Source organism: Periophthalmus magnuspinnatus, chromosome 4, assembly GCF_009829125.3.
Source record: "Periophthalmus magnuspinnatus isolate fPerMag1 chromosome 4, fPerMag1.2.pri, whole genome shotgun sequence".
Taxonomy (NCBI): domain Eukaryota; kingdom Metazoa; phylum Chordata; class Actinopteri; order Gobiiformes; family Gobiidae; genus Periophthalmus; species Periophthalmus magnuspinnatus.
This window is the reverse complement of record NC_047129.1, coordinates 11857091-11874711: the sequence shown is the minus strand read 5'-3', so window position 1 is coordinate 11874711 and position 17621 is coordinate 11857091. Positions and strand designations below refer to the sequence as shown.

General features: G+C 43.5%; 1 protein-coding gene across 2 annotated transcripts in view; it reads left to right on the top strand.

Moving 5' to 3' along the window:
• Positions 1-17440, top strand: part of LOC117369811 (voltage-dependent R-type calcium channel subunit alpha-1E) — a 40471-nt gene extending 23031 nt beyond the window's left edge. The window contains exons 19-44 of one of the 2 annotated variants that reach the window (XM_055221502.1): positions 1659-1861; positions 2333-2444; positions 2879-3008; positions 3521-3580; positions 3657-3763; positions 9024-9120; positions 9224-9384; positions 9461-9598; positions 10328-10529; positions 10841-11005; positions 11955-12065; positions 12146-12226; positions 12560-12745; positions 12840-12931; positions 13022-13166; positions 13243-13370; positions 13600-13696; positions 14897-15002; positions 15078-15185; positions 15258-15358; positions 15457-15563; positions 15659-15824; positions 15907-16035; positions 16101-16248; positions 16320-16501; positions 16582-17440. In XM_055221502.1, the coding sequence (XP_055077477.1) occupies positions 1659-1861; positions 2333-2444; positions 2879-3008; positions 3521-3580; positions 3657-3763; positions 9024-9120; positions 9224-9384; positions 9461-9598; positions 10328-10529; positions 10841-11005; positions 11955-12065; positions 12146-12226; positions 12560-12745; positions 12840-12931; positions 13022-13166; positions 13243-13370; positions 13600-13696; positions 14897-15002; positions 15078-15185; positions 15258-15358; positions 15457-15563; positions 15659-15824; positions 15907-16035; positions 16101-16248; positions 16320-16501; positions 16582-17109 (3790 nt within the window). In that variant the 3' untranslated portion in view covers positions 17110-17440. Of the gene's footprint in view, positions 1-1658; positions 1862-2332; positions 2445-2878; positions 3009-3520; positions 3581-3656; positions 3764-9023; positions 9121-9223; positions 9385-9460; positions 9599-10327; positions 10530-10840; positions 11006-11954; positions 12066-12145; positions 12227-12559; positions 12746-12839; positions 12932-13021; positions 13167-13242; positions 13371-13599; positions 13897-14896; positions 15003-15077; positions 15186-15257; positions 15359-15456; positions 15564-15658; positions 15825-15906; positions 16036-16100; positions 16249-16319; positions 16502-16581 lie in introns of those variants that run through there. The other variant, XM_055221501.1, reaches the window with a different exon arrangement.
• The last annotated feature ends 181 nt before the right edge of the window (positions 17441-17621 follow it).

Genomic DNA, 17621 nt, shown 5'->3' with positions numbered 1-17621 from the left:
TAAACCTTGATTAAAAAAAAAAAAGATCTGTAGAGAGGCAACCCTGAATTCACATTTTAAAGACACAGCAGTTTATTTATATAGCACAATTCGTACACAAAGTAATTCAAAGTGCTTTACAGAATAAGAAAGACATTAAAATTACAATACAAAAAAAAATAAAAACATACATAATCACAAATAATCATCAGGAAATTAACATTAAAAGAGAAGAGTTTAGAATAAAAACCTTTCAGTCGTATGCACAGCTAAACAGAACCGTTTTGAGCCTGAATTTAAACATTGTCTAAGTAGAGGCCTGTCTCACATCTTCAGGAAGACTGTTTCAGGTTTTAGCATCATAAAGCTGAACTGCTGATTCCCCCATGTTTAGTCCTGACTCTGAGGCCCTCAGAGTGCGAGATGGTTCACACGGCATTAAGATATCAGAGATGTTCTTTGGTGCTAGGCCATGGAGAGACTTGTACACAAGCAGAGCTACTTTAAAATCTATTCTCTGAGCCACAGGAAACAAGTGCAGAGACCTGAGCACAGGACTTCCTGGTTCTAGTCAGGACCCAAGCTGCAACATTCTGGATGTACAATACTGCGTTTGTCTTAATGTCCGTTTGGACAGGCCAGTGAGCAGGCCATTACAATAGTCTAACCTACTGGAGACAAACACATAAGTCTCTCCAAATCTGGTTTAGACAATATACCTTAGATTTTTTGCAATATTTTGTTAAAAAGCTGCATATCTTATTGATTTGATGTGGCTGTTAAAGCTCAAGTTTGAGTTCATTATTATGCCTAGATTTCTAGCCTGACTTAAAGGTTTTAGAGAGAAAGACTGGAGGTAACTTGTGACACTTTTTCTTTGTTTCTGTGGGCCAAAGACTATGACTTCTATCTTGTCCTGATTTTTGGATGCAGTGGCTGGTCCACATTTACCTGCTGCCAGTGAGACAGTGAGATAGTTGTGGTAGGACACATTATTACTGTGCACTAACTGGCCTAATTGCAGCATGTAGAGATTGAGCAAAAGGGGTCCTAGGATTGACCCCTGGGGCATGTGATCTGAGACATAGTTTCCAATTTCAATAAAGTACACATTGTCTTTTAGTGAGGACTTGAACCAATTTAGTGCCATACCAGAGATGCCCACCCAGTCCTCTAGTCTCTGTAAGAGGATTTCATGATTGATAGTGTCAAAATCTGCACTCAGATCTAACAGGATCAAGACTGAGACCAGATCAGATCAGTGTTCAGGCGGGTGTCATTTGTCACCTTGATAAGAGCAGTCTCAGTGCTGTGGTGGAGTCTAAAACCTGACTGGAAAACATCAAAGGAGTTTTTTAGCTAGAGAAAGTTAACAAGCTGTTGGTAAACACATTTTTTCAAGAATTTTGCCAAAAAAAACCCCAACAACTTGTAACTTGTAAAATACAAGATAACATATAACACATACATAGATAAGTTTAATGCTATACTGCGGAGTAGTCCAGGCAAATAAAATATCTTGTTTCCATGGAGAAAAGTAGGTGGTGGATCCCCCACAAGAAAGGTGCACCTTTAAGGCCACTGTAGTAAATAGCTATTTTAATCAGCTCTGTCACACATTTCTTGCAAATTCTCTTCAATCCACACCATTCTGTAAACAGCTGCTTTTGTATTCACAGACAGAATGAGGATGTGCACCCAGATTTTGCCGACAGCACTGATGCCAAAAAGCCAGAAGATCCAACAGAGCTGTCTGACCTGCCTCCACCTGTTGATAGTGAAATGAAAGAAAGTATTGCAACAGATTTGTGCCAGGACAATTCCAATGTCATAATAGATGTTTGTAAAGAACCAGCCTCAATGGAGCTCTCAACTATTTCAGGTATAGTAAAACTCTGTCTTTTTGTTTTTGCCATATAAATAATGCAACATTTTTAATTTGATTTCTTACGCATTATTCACTATGATGCTTTGCTACACTTCAGTAAACAAAAGCAGCTACTGGAGTTATTAAATGTTAAAATCAAAAAAGCACAGGGGTTATTCTAACTCACACATTAAATTGGTCCCTGAATAAATTTGTAATGAAAAATTGGCCTTGCACTTGCAGAGTCATGCTTCATTTCTTATCTATTACTCCTGGTTTGGAGTCAGTGAGTCGTGCCGTTGTGTTGCCTGTTCCCATAGTTCAGTGCTTCAGTTTATCACCACTGAGTTCAATTTGTCTTCACTCTTGAAAGTTGGAGTTAGCATTGAAAGTCATGGTGTCCTAAATCTCTCTAGATTTGCCAAGCCATCTCTGTCACTCCATGGTATAGCTGACCCTAGTTTCACTTTATCCAACTTTGCACAGTGAAAAACAAGGATCCTGAAGCCTCCAAGTCAGACAATGAGGAGGCAGAGGACACAAAGCCTGTCAACACTATTGTCCCCAACAGTATGTTCATCTTTAAACCAGAGAACCCGTAAGTTAACAAGTACAGTACTGAACAAGTACAATAATAATAATTAAAGGTGTTGTATGTCACTTTCTGGTGGAGGGTCTGCCACTTGCTTTTATCCATGGAGAATTTAATGCTTTGCCTGGAATATTTAACAATGTGGCATTAAACTATCTTGCATTTGTTTTTATTTTATTGCCAAAAAATACACCTCTCCAAATGTCTGACCTGTAACTTTTGTATGGAGATAGGGGGATTTTCCAGGTAAAACAATAACCCCATGGAGACAGGGGAGACAGGTGGACCCTGCCCCTGAAAGTTTCATAGAGTCCTTTTAAATACTCCAGTTCTGTGACATTTTATTATTTACTAATAAAGTACATCTTGCCAAGTTCAGTTCATACATGGTCTCATGTAAATTATGTTTATTTCTCTCTCTAATATTTGTTTTTGCTAAGGGTGCGGCGAGCCTGTCACTATGTAGTAAACTTCAGGTATTTTGAAATGACCATCTTACTGGTCATTGCCGCCAGCAGCATCGCCCTGGCAGCTGAGGACCCAGTGGATACTACTTCTGACTGGAATAAGGTACGAATATAAGGTGTCACAAGTGTAGCTTAATTCAAGTTATTGCTTACCAATGCTTTAGGTATCTGCAAGGTAGGTAAGGTAACAAATGTGCAAAAATGTTTACTTTAAAGCTACAAGCTCTGTTGTATTCTCACATATCAGCACTAGAAGCTATCTATGTTACTGCTGTCTGACAGCATACCAGCTTTGTCCTGATAAAAGAAGACCATAAGCAAAGTGAAGGAAGGGACAAACAGGTTTCACATCTGCCATCTACTAACAAAAAAATAAAATAAAATAAAATTACTGATGGTAGCATTCAATTATTATGTAAAATGAAGCAATATAAAAGAAAATGACACTGGACTATATCTGTTACCTGCTATCCTCCATCATCTGAGACAATATAGAGATTTGAGAAGACAAATTTCACAATATTCTGAAAACTTCAAATAGTTTGAGTTATTAGAAAAGACAGCTGTGATTTATGTACCAAACAGGGCTGACTTTGTTATGTTGTAACTTTCTAGGTCTTGCGCTATTTTGATTATGTGTTCACTGGAGTTTTTACATTTGAGATGATTATCAAGGTAAGCCATAGAAGTGATTGTCGATTAACTGAGTGAATGTGATGTTATGACATAAAATGTTTTGTGTCATGCTTAGATGATTGACCAGGGTTTGATCCTCCACGATGGCTCCTACTTCAGGGACCTGTGGAACATCCTGGACTTTATTGTGGTCTTTGGAGCTCTAGTAGCTTTTGCACTCACGTAAGTATTTTAGATATTCCATCCATGGTATAGTCTCTTTTGAAATATTAATGTTTTTCTGTAATTCTGCTTTGTGGCTGCACTATAGAAATGTGATGGGGTAAGTCTTTTTAACATGCTTGCACTGTACACTAATTTATACTGTGAAATTAATCACATTTTAATTGAGACCAAGATTCAGTCATTTTTAATTATTAATGAAATAGAGGAAGAAATTTAAAGGGCCCATATTACACTATTTTCTGATCTATGATATAATGTTGTTTCCTCTTCAAAAATGAGCCTGGAGTTGTGTTTTGTTTCATTCACACATTTTGTATTTATTTTATTTAACCTTTATTTAACCAGGAAAGTCCCATTGAGATTATCCATCCATCCATTTTCTTCCGCTTATCCGGGGCCGGGTCGCGGGGGCAGCAGTCTAAGCAGGGACTCCCAGACTTCCCTCACCCCGGACACGTCCTCCAGCTCCTCCGGTGGGACCCCAAGGCGTTCCCAGGCCAGCCGAGAGACATAGTCCCTCCAGCGTGTCCTGGGTCTTCCCCGGGGCCTCCTCCCGGTGGGACATGCCCAGAACACCTCCCTAGGGAGGCGTCCAGGAGGCATCTTGAGCAGATGCCCGAGCCATCTCAACTGGTTCCTCTCAATGTGTAGGAGCAGCGGCTCTACTCCGAGCTCCTCCCGTGTGACCGAGCTCCTCACCCTATCCCTAAGGGTGCGCCCAGCCACTCTGCGGAGGAAACCCATTTCGGCCGCTTGTATCCGCGACCTTGTCCTTTCGGTCATTACCCAGAGCTCATGACCATAGGTGAGGGCAGGAACGTAGATTGACCGGTAAATCGAGAGCTTCGCCTTTGGGCTCAGTTCCTTCTTCACCACAACGGACCGATACAGCGGCCGCATCACTGCAGACGCTGCACCGATCCGTCTGTCAATCTCCCGCTCCATCCTTCCCTCACTCGTGAACAAGACCCCGAGATACTTGAACTCCTCCACTTGGGGCAGAGACTCACCACCCACCCGGAGAGGGCAAACCACCTTTTTCCGGTCGAGAACCATGGCCTCTTATTTAGAGGAGCTGATTCTCATCCCAGCCGCTTCACACTCGGCTGCAAACTGCCCCAGTGCCTGTTGCAGGTCCTGGCTCGAAGAAGCCATCAGGACAACATCATCTGCAAACAGCAGAGATGAAATCCTGTGGTTCCCAAACCAGACCCCCTCCGGCCCCTGGCTGCGCCTAGAAATTCTGTCCATAAATATAATGAACAGAACCGGTGACAAAGGGCAGCCCTGGCGGAGTCCAACATGCACCGGGAACAGGTCTGACTTACTGCTGGCAATGCAAACACAGCTCCTGCTCCGGTCATACAGGGACCGGACAGCCCTTAGCAAAGAGCCCCGGACCCCATACTCCCAGAGCACCCCCCAAAGGACACCACGAGGGACACGGTCGAATGCCTTCTCCAGATCCACAAAACACATGTGGACTGGTTGGGCATACTCCCATGAGCCCTCGAGGACCCGATGGAGAGTATAGAGCTGGTCCAGTGTTCCACGACCGGGACGAAAACCACACTGCTCCTCCTGAATCCGAGGTTCGACTATCGGTCAGATTCTCCTCTCCAGTACCCTGGAATAGACCTTACCGGGAAGGCTGAGGAGTGTGATTCCCCTATAATTGGAACACACCCTCCGGTCCCCCTTCTTATACAGAGGGACCACCACCCCGGTCTGCCATTCCACAGGTACTGTCCCCGACCGCCACGCGATGTTGCAGAGACGTGTCAGCCAAGACAGCCCCATAACATCCAGAGACTTGAGGTACTCAGGATGGATCTCGTCCACCCCCGGAGCCTTGCCACCGAGGAGCTTGCCAACCACCTCAGTGACTTCAGCCAGGGTGATGGACGAGTCCGCCTCTGGGTCCCCAGTTTCTGCTTCCTCCTCGGAAAACGTGACAGTGGGATTGAGGAGATCCTCAAAGTATTCCTTCCACCACCCGACAACATCCCCAGTCGAGGTCAGCAGCTCTCCACCCGCACTGTAAACAGTGTTGGTGAAGCACTGCTTCCCCCTCCTGAGGCGTCGGACGGTTTGCCAGAATCTCTTTGAGGCCGTCCGATAGTCCTCCTCCATGGCCTCCCCGAACTCCTCCCAACCCCGAGTTTTTGCCTCTGTGACTGCCCGAGCCGCGGCACGCTTGGCCCGCCGGTACTCATCAGCTGCCTCAGGAGTCCCACGAGCCAACAAGGCTCGATAGGACTCCTTCTTCAGCTTGACGGCATCCCTTACTTCCGGTGTCCACCACTGGGTTCGGGGATTGCCGCCGCGACAAGCACCACAGACCTTACGACCACAGCTACGAGCAGCCGCATCGACAATAGAGGTGGAGAACATGGCCCACTCGGAGTCCATGTCTCCAACCTCCCCCGGGATCAGGGAGAAGCTCTCCCGGAGGTGGGAGTTGAAGACCCCCCTGACAGAGGGCTCCGCCAGACGTTCCCAGCAGACCCTCACGATGCGCTTGGGCCTGCCAGGTCTGTCCGGCTTCCTCCTCTGCCAGCGGATCCAACTCACCACCAGGTGGTGATCAGTTGACAGCTCAGCCCCTCTCTTCACCCGAGTGTCCAAGACACGCGGTCGGAGGTCAGATGACACGACAACAAAGTCGATCATTGACCTCCGACCTAGAGTGTCCTGGTGCCACGTGCACCGATGGACACCCTTGTGCTCGAACATGGTGTTTGTTATGGACAAACTGTGACTAGCACAGAAGTCCAATAACAAAACACCACTCGGGTTCAGATCGGGGAGGCCGTTCCTCCCAATCACGCCCCTCCAAATCTCACTGTCGTTACCCACATGGGCGTTGAAGTCCCCCAGGAGAACAACGGAGTCCCCGGTTGGTGCACTGTCTAGTACCCCTCCCAGGGACTCCAAGAAGGCCGGGTACTCCGCACTGCTGCTTGGCCCGTAGGCCGACACAACAGTGAGAGACCTGTCCCCGACCCGAAGGCGCAGAGACGCGACCCTCTCGTTCACCAGAGTGAACCCCAACACGCAGCGGCTGAGCTGTGGGGCAATGAGCAAGCCCACACCAGCTCGCTGCCGCTCCCCGCGGGCAACGCCAGAGAAATGGAGAGTCCAACCCCTCTCAAGAAGTTGGGTTCCAGAGTCCAAGCTGTGCGTGGAGGTGAGGCCGACTATATCTCTCTAGTAACGCTCAACCTCCCGCACAAGCTCAGGCTCCTTCCCCCCCAGCGAGATGACATTCCATGTACCCAGAGCTAGTCTCCATGTCCGGAGATCCGGTCGTCGAGGTCCTCGCCTTCGACTGCCGCCCGGATCTCTCTGCACCCGCCCCGCATGGCTCCTCCCGCAGGTGGTGGGTCCACGGGAGCACGGCCCCACGTCGTTCCTTCGGGCTGGGCCCGACCGGGCCCCGTGGGGAAGGTCCCGGCCACCAGGCGCTCGCTGCCGAGCACCCACCCCAGGCCTGGCTCCAGGGTGGGGCCCCGGTAACGCCAGTCCGGGCGACGTAACTGGCCTTGTTCTTTTTCTCTTCATGTAGGGCTTCTGAACCGCTCTTAGTCAGACCCGTCCCCCAGGACCTGTTTGCCATGGGTGACCCTTCCAGGGGCATGAAGCCCCCGACAACATAGCTCCCAGGATCATTCGGGTGCTCAAACCCCTCCACCACGTTAAGGTGGCGGTTCGGGGAGATTAAAAAAAAAAAAAATCCCATTGATATAAAAAACCTCTTTTTCAAGGGAGTCCTGGCCAAGCGGCAGCAGCAAATAAAAACTACAGTTACATAATTACAAAGAGACAAGATAACAGGAAAAGACATACAGATTATGAAAAACAAGTGCATGTTGTGGAGTCAGCCTCGAGACCTCTCAGTTTAGATTTAAAAGCATTCAAGGAAATCAACTCTTTCTGCAACATATTCCATGCATAAGGTGCAGAGTGGACAAAAGCCTTTTTGCCTAGTTCAGTGCGAGCAAATGGAATAGAGAGCAACACATGATCTTGTGAACGAAGAGAACAAGAATCAGACCTTCTCTGTGACAGTAAGAAACAGATGTAGGTCGGCAGTAGTCCAAGCATTGCCTTATCAATAAAAGTGAACCAATGACTCCTCTTTTGAATGGCCAGGGCAGGCCATCTCACTCGAGAATACAACTCACAGTGATGTGTCATTGCTTTACAGTTAGTAATGAACCTTAGAGAAGCATCACATGTTTAACACACAAACCCTTCATATTTAGGCAGAATACTATTCTGAAAGGGAAAATACTCTGTTTCACCTTGTGATGTCATGTGGTAAAACAGGAAGTGCTCCACTGTTTTTAAACTCCATACACCGTCCCTAGAATCATTTGGATAATTTCAGCCCTGGAATTTCCCCATCTCTAGTGAAGTAAAGATAAAAGGTACCTGTTAACTTGAAAACTACCACCACATGACGTCACAATGTGGCAGAGCTGGTGTGGAAAAATTACTATGAATAATAATCCATTTGTGAAGCCTGATGAGTTATGAAATACAAAAAAGATGTATTCTTTGTCACAGCAAAGGGCTGGGACAGGGCCCAGACCTGTCCAGGCAGCAGACTGGTAGCCTTCCAGTGTCCCAAGTCTCTCTGAGTCTCTCTCCTAATACCAGATTGACAAAGCTACATACATTTCAAAGCAGAGTGACTTTTGTTTCACGCTCATGAGATACTGAACTTTTACACTTAGACAGGTAGAACAACACAGAGTTTCCTATGGGATAGAGATGGAGTTGTTAATGCCTGGTCTGAGTCTGACAGACTGACACAGATCAAATGCATTTAAAGACATAGTGCATAATAAGAATATTTTCTTCACAATATGAATATACTTAAATTTCCATCACAGAGCATTTTGAGTCTTGCAGATGTAGATAGCCTAATAAAAAAGAATTACTCAAACATGTGTGAACAAAAAACAAAACACAACTCCGGGTCTGTTTTTGAGGAGGTAACAACATTCTAACATGGCTTAAAGCAACAAGGGTTCATTATGTGTAATATAGGACCTTTAAAGAGGATTTTTTTTTCACTGGTTACAGGTCTGTTTATGTTTAGACATTTTATATTAAAAGCTATTTTGATTTGTTTTTATTAAGTCAAATAAAAACAAATTGAAAATAGTGAGGGGAAAAACTGTATATATTTGTTTGATATGTAGCAATGCCTGCACTATGCCTGACTTGAAATATTTTGAGTTAACAGAAATAACAAAGGTCGTGACATTAAAACCATCAAATCACTGAGAGTTCTGAGAGTGCTCAGACCACTGAAGACCATCAAGAGACTGCCCAAGCTCAAAGTCAGACTCACCTGTTTTCCCATATATAATTTAATGTATCTAACCCTAAAATGATCAAACACTGACAAGTAAACTGCATTTTTCCCATGCTCTTATCCCACAGGCCGTCTTCGATTGTGTGGTGACATCTCTAAAAAATGTCTTTAACATTTTAATTGTCTACAAGCTCTTTATGTTCATCTTTGCTGTGATCGCAGTGCAGCTTTTCAAGGGAAAGTTCTTTTACTGCACAGACAGTTCGAAGGCCATTGAAAAAGACTGCCAGTAAGTGTTGTTGTGCTATCTCTTATTATTATTTTCACCCTCTTGTTAAAAACGATGTGTGCTTTTTATCTTCTAGGGGTTACTACATTGACTATGGTAAAGATAAGAAGGAGGTGAAGGAGAGAGACTGGAGAAGACATGATTTTCACTATGACAACGTGATCTCAGCTCTGCTCACACTCTTCACTGTTTCCACTGGAGAGGGATGGCCTCAGTGAGTCTGATACAAAAATATGATACACCCTCTACAGACATGCATGTGTTTGATAAACTGGTGACTACTCATTAAATTCAAGGTCTGTTTATTGGTATAACCCTTATTAAAGGGGATATAATATTTTAGTTACAATTGTTGTGAGATATCTGTGTAATCCCTCAGAAACTGTAAACAATATTTGTTTTGAGTCTCAGCGTAGCTTGTCCTATTTGTCCAGTTAACAGATATTATTTTTCTTTTAATAATTGTTGTGAGAAGAACCTTTTTGATTTTTGATCCCATGGCCAAAAAAAAGTGAAACTATTAATTTCCACTTTTTGAAATTAAACTTTATTAATGACAAAGTATTGCGTATATTGTGTCAAGGCCACATAAGAAGTACTTTAGATATATGTTAAATGTTTAGATTATAGATCATCACTAGAAATAATTTTGTGTCTGAAATGGGTAGATATATAATTTTTTTACTCTTACAATTGTGGCCTTCAATTCGCTGATTAATCTAGACATCTGTACTTGTTACAAAATGGTAACTATCTACAGTATACTTTAAATGGGTCATGGTTTGTATGATTGCCATCAAATTAGATCAGTAAAATATGTTTGTGCCATACTTGGATGTACAAAGAAGTGGTAAATACAGTGTAGATTAAACAAGTCACTGGTTGTCATTTTGTTTATACAATTGTTTAAAACTGCCAAAGCTTTACATCTCTGCTCTACCAGGGTGCTGCAACACTCAGTGGATGTGACAGAGGAAGACAGGGGTCCCAGTCACAGCAACAGAATGGAAATGTCCATATTCTACGTCATCTACTTTGTTGTCTTTCCGTTCTTCTTTGTCAACATCTTTGTGGCTCTCATCATCATCACCTTCCAGGAGCAGGGGGACAAGATGATGGAGGAGTGCACCCTGGAAAAGAATGAGGTAAAAATACAGCAATGATCAGTTTGGACAAGCAAACAGCTAAAGGAACAATAACAATTTTCGTATCGATCTCAGTGCAAAAATAAATATTGTTGAGTAAGCTTTTAATAGTGAAATCTGGATCCATATTAGCCAACAATATGTGTGATGATTAGTTAAGCAAAGATTACAGGCAGACTTAGCACTTTGAACAAAATATCTGGATTAGTTTGGTTTTGTGACTGTAATTGTGCCAAATGTGAGACAAATATGATCTCATGGAAAAAAGTATATCATACAAATATAATTAATAGCTGTGTTCTTTTCTACAGAGAGCCTGCATTGACTTTGCCATCAGTGCCAAACCCCTTACCCGTTACATGCCCCAGAATCGTCACACTTTCCAGTACCGTCTTTGGCATTTTGTGGTTTCACCATCTTTTGAGTACACTGTACTGGCTATGATTGCTCTCAACACCATCGTCCTCATGATGAAGGTAAAATATGAATGTGATTTGTTTTGCTCACATTGATTCTTTTACTTTATACAAACACTGCTCAGTCGGATTAAAATAGCAGAGGACGCATGACTTCCAACAATCAACACACGTGTGTCATGTGCTGGGACTAACATGTCTGAAGCTCATGTTTGCTTTCTCAGTTTTTCCTTTGAGCCGACATTTTTCCATCCTTCTCTCATCACCATAAGTTTCCAGTGGCCTTTTCTCACCCACTTGATCAGTCCGTCAGACATTCACACAGGCGTAGTGACTCAGCCTGTATTAAATATTGATCTATAAAGTCCAGGGGCTGCTATTTAGCATGACCTCATTAACTGCAGCTGCCGCCCCCAGAGGGATGGCTCCGTTTATAGTGCCACGGATGAAAGGTGTGCAGACTGAGGTGCTATTTATGGGTCTGGAGGAATCTTCCATCAAGCTGCAGACGTTGGAGTTTTCACAATGCTGGATTATGTCTGCAAGGGACCAGATGGGAAAGGCCAATCACATCACCTGTACATTTCACAGTTCAAAAAAGCATGTTTGAGCATTAACTGTTAGTCCCACCCACTTAGTCCCCCACCCTCATTCCATCACAAAGAAACTACTGGAAGAGTCACATACTGTATGTTTTGTATTTGTATATCAAAGTCTACTTTATTTTACTTAATTTTAATGCATGCCCTTATGTTTATATGTTTAATAATTTACTATTATTACTCATTTTTTTATGTTGTAGCATAACGCCAAAGCGAGTACCTAGTTTGTAGATTTTGTTCACTGACAGTTTCAATAAAACCTTTTTCCTGATTGTTGTAGTTGTTTCTAAATGGCTCTCATCCAACAATGTCTCTGATTTAATTTTTGCTTTTGCAATATACACTATGTAGTAAAAAGTGTGAGGTAACAGTCTGTTAGTCTTTTAACCTGTTATGTTTTATTACAGTATTACTCTGCTCCACCTGCGTATGAGGCTGTCCTGAAGCACTTAAACACTGCCTTCACTGTGCTCTTCTCTGTGGAGTGTGTGCTCAAAATCCTGGCCTTTGGTTTTCTAGTGAGACACAGAGATCATTCTATATATACTATATTGCTTGAATTTTAACATGGCTGAAATTGTGCCCTGTGTTTGAACAGAACTACTTTAAAGACACTTGGAACATCTTTGATTTTATTACTGTCCTGGGCAGCATCGCAGAGATCATCATAGACTTTCAGGTAAAAATATCCTTAAAATCAAACTTTATATTCATGGATTAATGATAAAACTCCACAGTTCCTCAAATGGCTCTGTAATAACACCTGTGAATAGGTCTCATCAGTGTGAATCATCTCAAAAGGACTGTTCATAAAACCTTAACTTCAGCCTTAACAGTCTTGGTAGTTGGCTGTGACCAGTGCAAACTGTGGTTGTGTCAATGGGCAAGACACTGCACACCGTATAGAATATGTATGGATGTGTATGCACCATTTGTGAAGCAACTTTGAGCATATAAGCAAGCTTTGTAAGGTGATTGTGTTTTTATTTTTACATTGTTCTGATTTTCCCAGTTTGAGGATTCGCTCAACATGAGTTTCCTGAAGCTGTTTCGTGCGGCTCGTCTCATTAAACTGTTGAGACAGGGCTACACCATTCGTATTCTGCTTTGGACCTTTGTGCAGTCCTTCAAGGCTCTGCCCTATGTGTGCTTGCTCATTGCCATGCTCTTCTTCATCTATGCTATTATTGGGATGCAGGTGAGAATAACACACACACCCCTGAGGCGAGGTGCGGGCCATTCATTTTTAACAAAATGTATTCACAATAAGGTGATTTATGTGTAATGCTCAGGTGTTCGGGAACATAAAACTAAATGAAAAGACCCATATTAACCGCCACAACAATTTTAAGACTTTCTCCAGTGCCCTGATGCTGCTATTCAGGTAGGAAACACACATTTGATTGGTTTTATATTTAACAGTGAAATATTGGATAGGCATTTTAAATTAAATATGTAATAATACTGTGTACAGGAGTGCCACAGGGGAGTCCTGGCAAGAAATTATGCTGTCTTGTCTTTCCGGTCAGCAGTGTGAGGTGGACCCCTCTTTACGAGACTGTGGCTCGGACTTTGCATATTTCTACTTTGTCTCCTTCATCTTCTTTAGCTCCTTTTTGGTATTCAAATCAATACAAAGCACAAACCTACTGTTGGTATAATCACTTAATAAGCCAAATGTTATGTGTTGTACAGATGTTGAACCTATTTGTGGCAGTGATCATGGATAACTTTGAGTACCTTACAAGAGATTCCTCCATCCTGGGCCCTCATCACCTGGACGAGTTTGTTCGTATATGGGGGGAGTATGACCGTGCTGCCTGGTCAGTGACTTTAAACAATATTACAATACAATAATGTTTCACTGTGAAATACAAAAGGTTATTCACAAATAATACTCACACACAAGAGACAGGAAAGATAGACCTTCTACTACTTCTACTTCTCCAAATAATGAAACTTTGTAATCTATGACTGTTTCAAGTTTAAATACACTACAAACCAGTAGTGTATGCAAGTGCAGGAAACTAAAACCATGTGTGTTCTTTCCAGTGGAAGGATCCACTATAAGGAGATGTACAAAGTTGTACGCACTATCTCACCTCCTCTGGGCTTTGGAAAGAACTGCCCCCACAGGGTGGCATGCAAGGTTTGGTTCCCCCAAATGCAACCAAAAGCCCTTCTCTTCCCTGTTTCCATGTGGGATCCTTCCTGATCTTGTCCTTGTCCTTGGCTTCATGCACACTCACTGCCCTGTTTGATCCTGGGGTCTGCTAATCAGATCAGGCCTTCAAAGACTGAAGACTCTCACGTTTTAAAATAGATACAGAAGACATCCAGTGAAACAGATTTGTAGCATGAAATGTACATTTTTGGGTTATTTCTGGGATTTCTGTTCTGAATGGTGAGTTAATTTTTACTTTGAATTGATCCTTTCACATTGTCACATTGCACAAACAAGAACAATCTCACTATTTCCAGGCTTATACAGAGAGTCTCTCAGTTCTTTGCTTCTATTGTCCAAAGAGTTTTCCATTCCTGATTTCTATGCTGTCTAAAGCATAGAAATAATACTGCCTGTTTTTGACCCTTCTCTCTCCTCTGTCTGCAATGAAATAAATAACAGTGTTCCTCTTTTTACCCCTTTGCCCTGTGTGGTCAACTGCGTCTCATGGGAAACTATCCTTTCTCTTCATTGTTCTCCTTTGAACTCTGGCACTCTCCCCTCCCTTTTCCCTTCTCTTCTCCATATTCTCATCTTTATGGCTCGGTGGCACCCCCAGTGGTCGTATTCATTACACTGACATGTATGAGATGTTAACCAACATGTCGCCACCTCTAGGCCTGGGCAAGAAATGCCCCTCCAAGGTGGCATATAAGGTAGATCTTACGAACAGCTCACACATTAAAGTTGAAAAGAGCTTGTAGGTCCTCATAATGCAGTTTTGCCTGTTGAAACAGTATATGTTTCAGTATTTTACAAGCGCTTCAGCAGTGGTTGACCTTGTTTTGCTCTGATTGAAGGCATCACTTCCAGAGTTTGTGTTTTTGTACCAAAATGAATAGAATTGTAATTAAACATCTACATGTTTAAAATTTCACCCTGCTTTGCATGTGCCTCCTTGTTTTATTTAATCAATGTTCTGTTTGTGAGTTTGTCAGCCTGCAAGTATGCTCCATCGCATATGATTGCAATTCTCTGTCTGATCTTTTTTCTTATTATTTGGACTAGATATTATGTTGATAAATGCTAGGCATAGAAAATAGACTCAGTGCTTGTTTGTTTATGGGTTAGGGCAGTTATTTTGCCGCTGTTGGATAAAAAAAAAAAATCTCCTTTTATCTCCAGAGATTAGTCTTGATGAACATGCCTGTGGATGACGACATGACAGTTCACTTCACTTCCACACTCATGGCTCTCATCCGCACTGCACTGGAGATCAAGATTGCCAGAGGTGAGACGCATCAAAGTACTATGTTTTGGGCTGAAACCAGACAGATCTGAGGTGTCCTTTGTTGTGAATTTGTAGGAGGTGAAGACCGAAACCAGATGGACCTGGATCTCCAGAAAGAGATTGGTGTCATCTGGCCCCATTTATCTCAGAAAACAGCAGATCTACTTGTTCCCATTCACAAAGGTGATTGCACATTCACCAGTAGCTTTAGGACTATAGAAGGACTTACAAATTAAACTGCTCTTGCTTTTCCAGCCAGTGACATGACAATTGGAAAGATCTATGCTGCCATGATGATTATGGACTACTACAAGCAAAACAAAGCCAAGAAGCTTCGGCAGCAGCTGGAGGAGCAGGTATCTTTTTTTGTTTACTTTGAATTGTTCTGTAAATTTGCTTCTCAAGTCACTTGTGTCACTAATTTTTCATGATACGCTATTCTTTGTGTCTACAGAAACATGCTCCAATGTTCCAGCGTATGGATGCCTCCTCTCTGCCTCAAGAAATCCTATGCAACGCCAGGTCCCTGTCATTCATGCATCACAGCGCAGGATCTGCTCTGTAAATATGAATATTGTGTAGTTTATAGGGATATCAGTTCAATAGGGAGAAAACTGTTCTGCAGTACCATGGTCTGACTACCTTATTTCCCTCAGCACCAGAGGAGGTTTTGTAGCTCTTAGTCCAATCTCTCCACAAGAGATGTTCCTTCAGCCACTGTCCTGCTCCAGAGAGCTGAAGAAAGAGGAAGAAGAGGAGGAATACCACTCTCCTTATCATCCATATCCACGTCTGCACTATCACCATCATTTACACACACTGGTAATCTTCTGTCCAGCTAGAGCTGATTGTTTTAAAGCAATAGTTACTTAAATTAATGTTTCCTATTTTGTTTTATCTGTAGGTTCCTAATGTTATAGAATACAACAATGCAATGCAACAGGCCAAACAGGACCCAGCAGGTCTGAGATCCCCTCAGCACACACCCTCCATTAGAGCGTCGTCCATGCCTAGACTGGCTGTGGAACCACCGGTATGACCAGAGGATGTCATGGAAATACTCACTGTGTATTTCTTAAATTGTGTTGTTCTCTGTAGCCTGGGATATCTGCCGACACTAAGCTGATGAAACGTTCCTTTTCCACCATTGGTGATCAGTGTGTAAATGGTCTGTGGCAAGAACAACATTCTCTGGAGAGAGTTAGTCCTGACAGCACATACAAGCCGCGCCAAAGAAGTTACAGAGGTCTGCAACACGAAATATAACTTTATTTACTCATCATTTTATTAACTTATTTTAATCTTAACTGTGTTTAGGCCCTAGAATCAACCACAAAGAAGCCATGAGTACTGAGAGGGGTCGGTCTAGGGAACGGAGACACCTATTGTCCCCTGATGTTTCACGGTGCAACTCTGAAGAGCGAAGCCGGGACCCTTCAAGTGAAGGTCCACCGTCTCGATCCCCAAGTGAGGGGCGAGCCAGCTCCACACAAAAACAGGTTTGTAGACAATGTTACTTACTTTATATACTATAACTATGCTAAGTTAACTTCTTAAATGTAACTTGTGTGGTGAACAGGTAAACCCCACTGGCAGTCCTGCCCACTCTGCCTCAGAGTCTAGCACTCCTCGAAATCGACGACAGCTGCCCCAGACTCCGTCTCGCCCACGGCCTTATATCAGCTACTCCCCTCTGGTGTGCCGGCCCACACCCGCCCCTGCACCAGCACCCACCTCTGAGGGGCCCAGCCAGCCTCAGGATGCCCTCATAGACACCTCCGCACAAAAAGAGTCCAGAGCACCGGGACCAAGCGGGGATCACGTTTCAGGACCAAGCCACCCCTCTCCTCACCGCTACATATCTGAGCCGTATCTCCCACTCCATCAGGACCTCAGCAGGGGTGAGGCAGCAGAGGGACAGGACACACTCACATTTGAGACTGCAGTAGCTACCAGCCTGGGCCGGGCTAATGCTATAAGCTCGGCTCCACAGCTCAGACACTCGTGGCAGGTCCCAAATGGACATTTCAGGAAGCACTTGGGACCGGCTGGACCAACCAATGCTACTGAGCTGCTCAGTGACACAGATGAAGATGACCGCTGCTAAACCCCTAAGAGTGGTAAAGTGCATGAAGTGCTCAGCAGCCTCAGGAGTGGACTACGGCTCTGAGACGGATTCACAGTAGCATTATGGACAGGGTCAAATGCCAGTCTACGTATTGGTGTCTGTCTGACACAGGTCCTGTCATTGTGGACATACAGTAAATGTGCATTCATCCATGAGGGTCCTTTTGGAAGAATCTTGCCAAATATGACTACATCTGATCCATGAGTAACTCAATGTAGGCAATACACCTCCAAGTTGTCATATGAACAACATATGAGATGATTCAAGGTGTCTTGACTCTGATTAGAATGCATTTGTGGATAGAGGTAGCATGTGATGAATGTAGTGGAAATCCTGGTCTTGTCTGGGTAACTTTAGATGCTCTTTGTAAGTCTTGTACATAGACAGTGAAGTAGCAATGAAGATAATTTGACCATGTTTTCTGGCTTAAACCAGTAATAGCCATTACAAGCATTTCCTGTTTACAAATAAAACATGGCTTCAGGGCATTA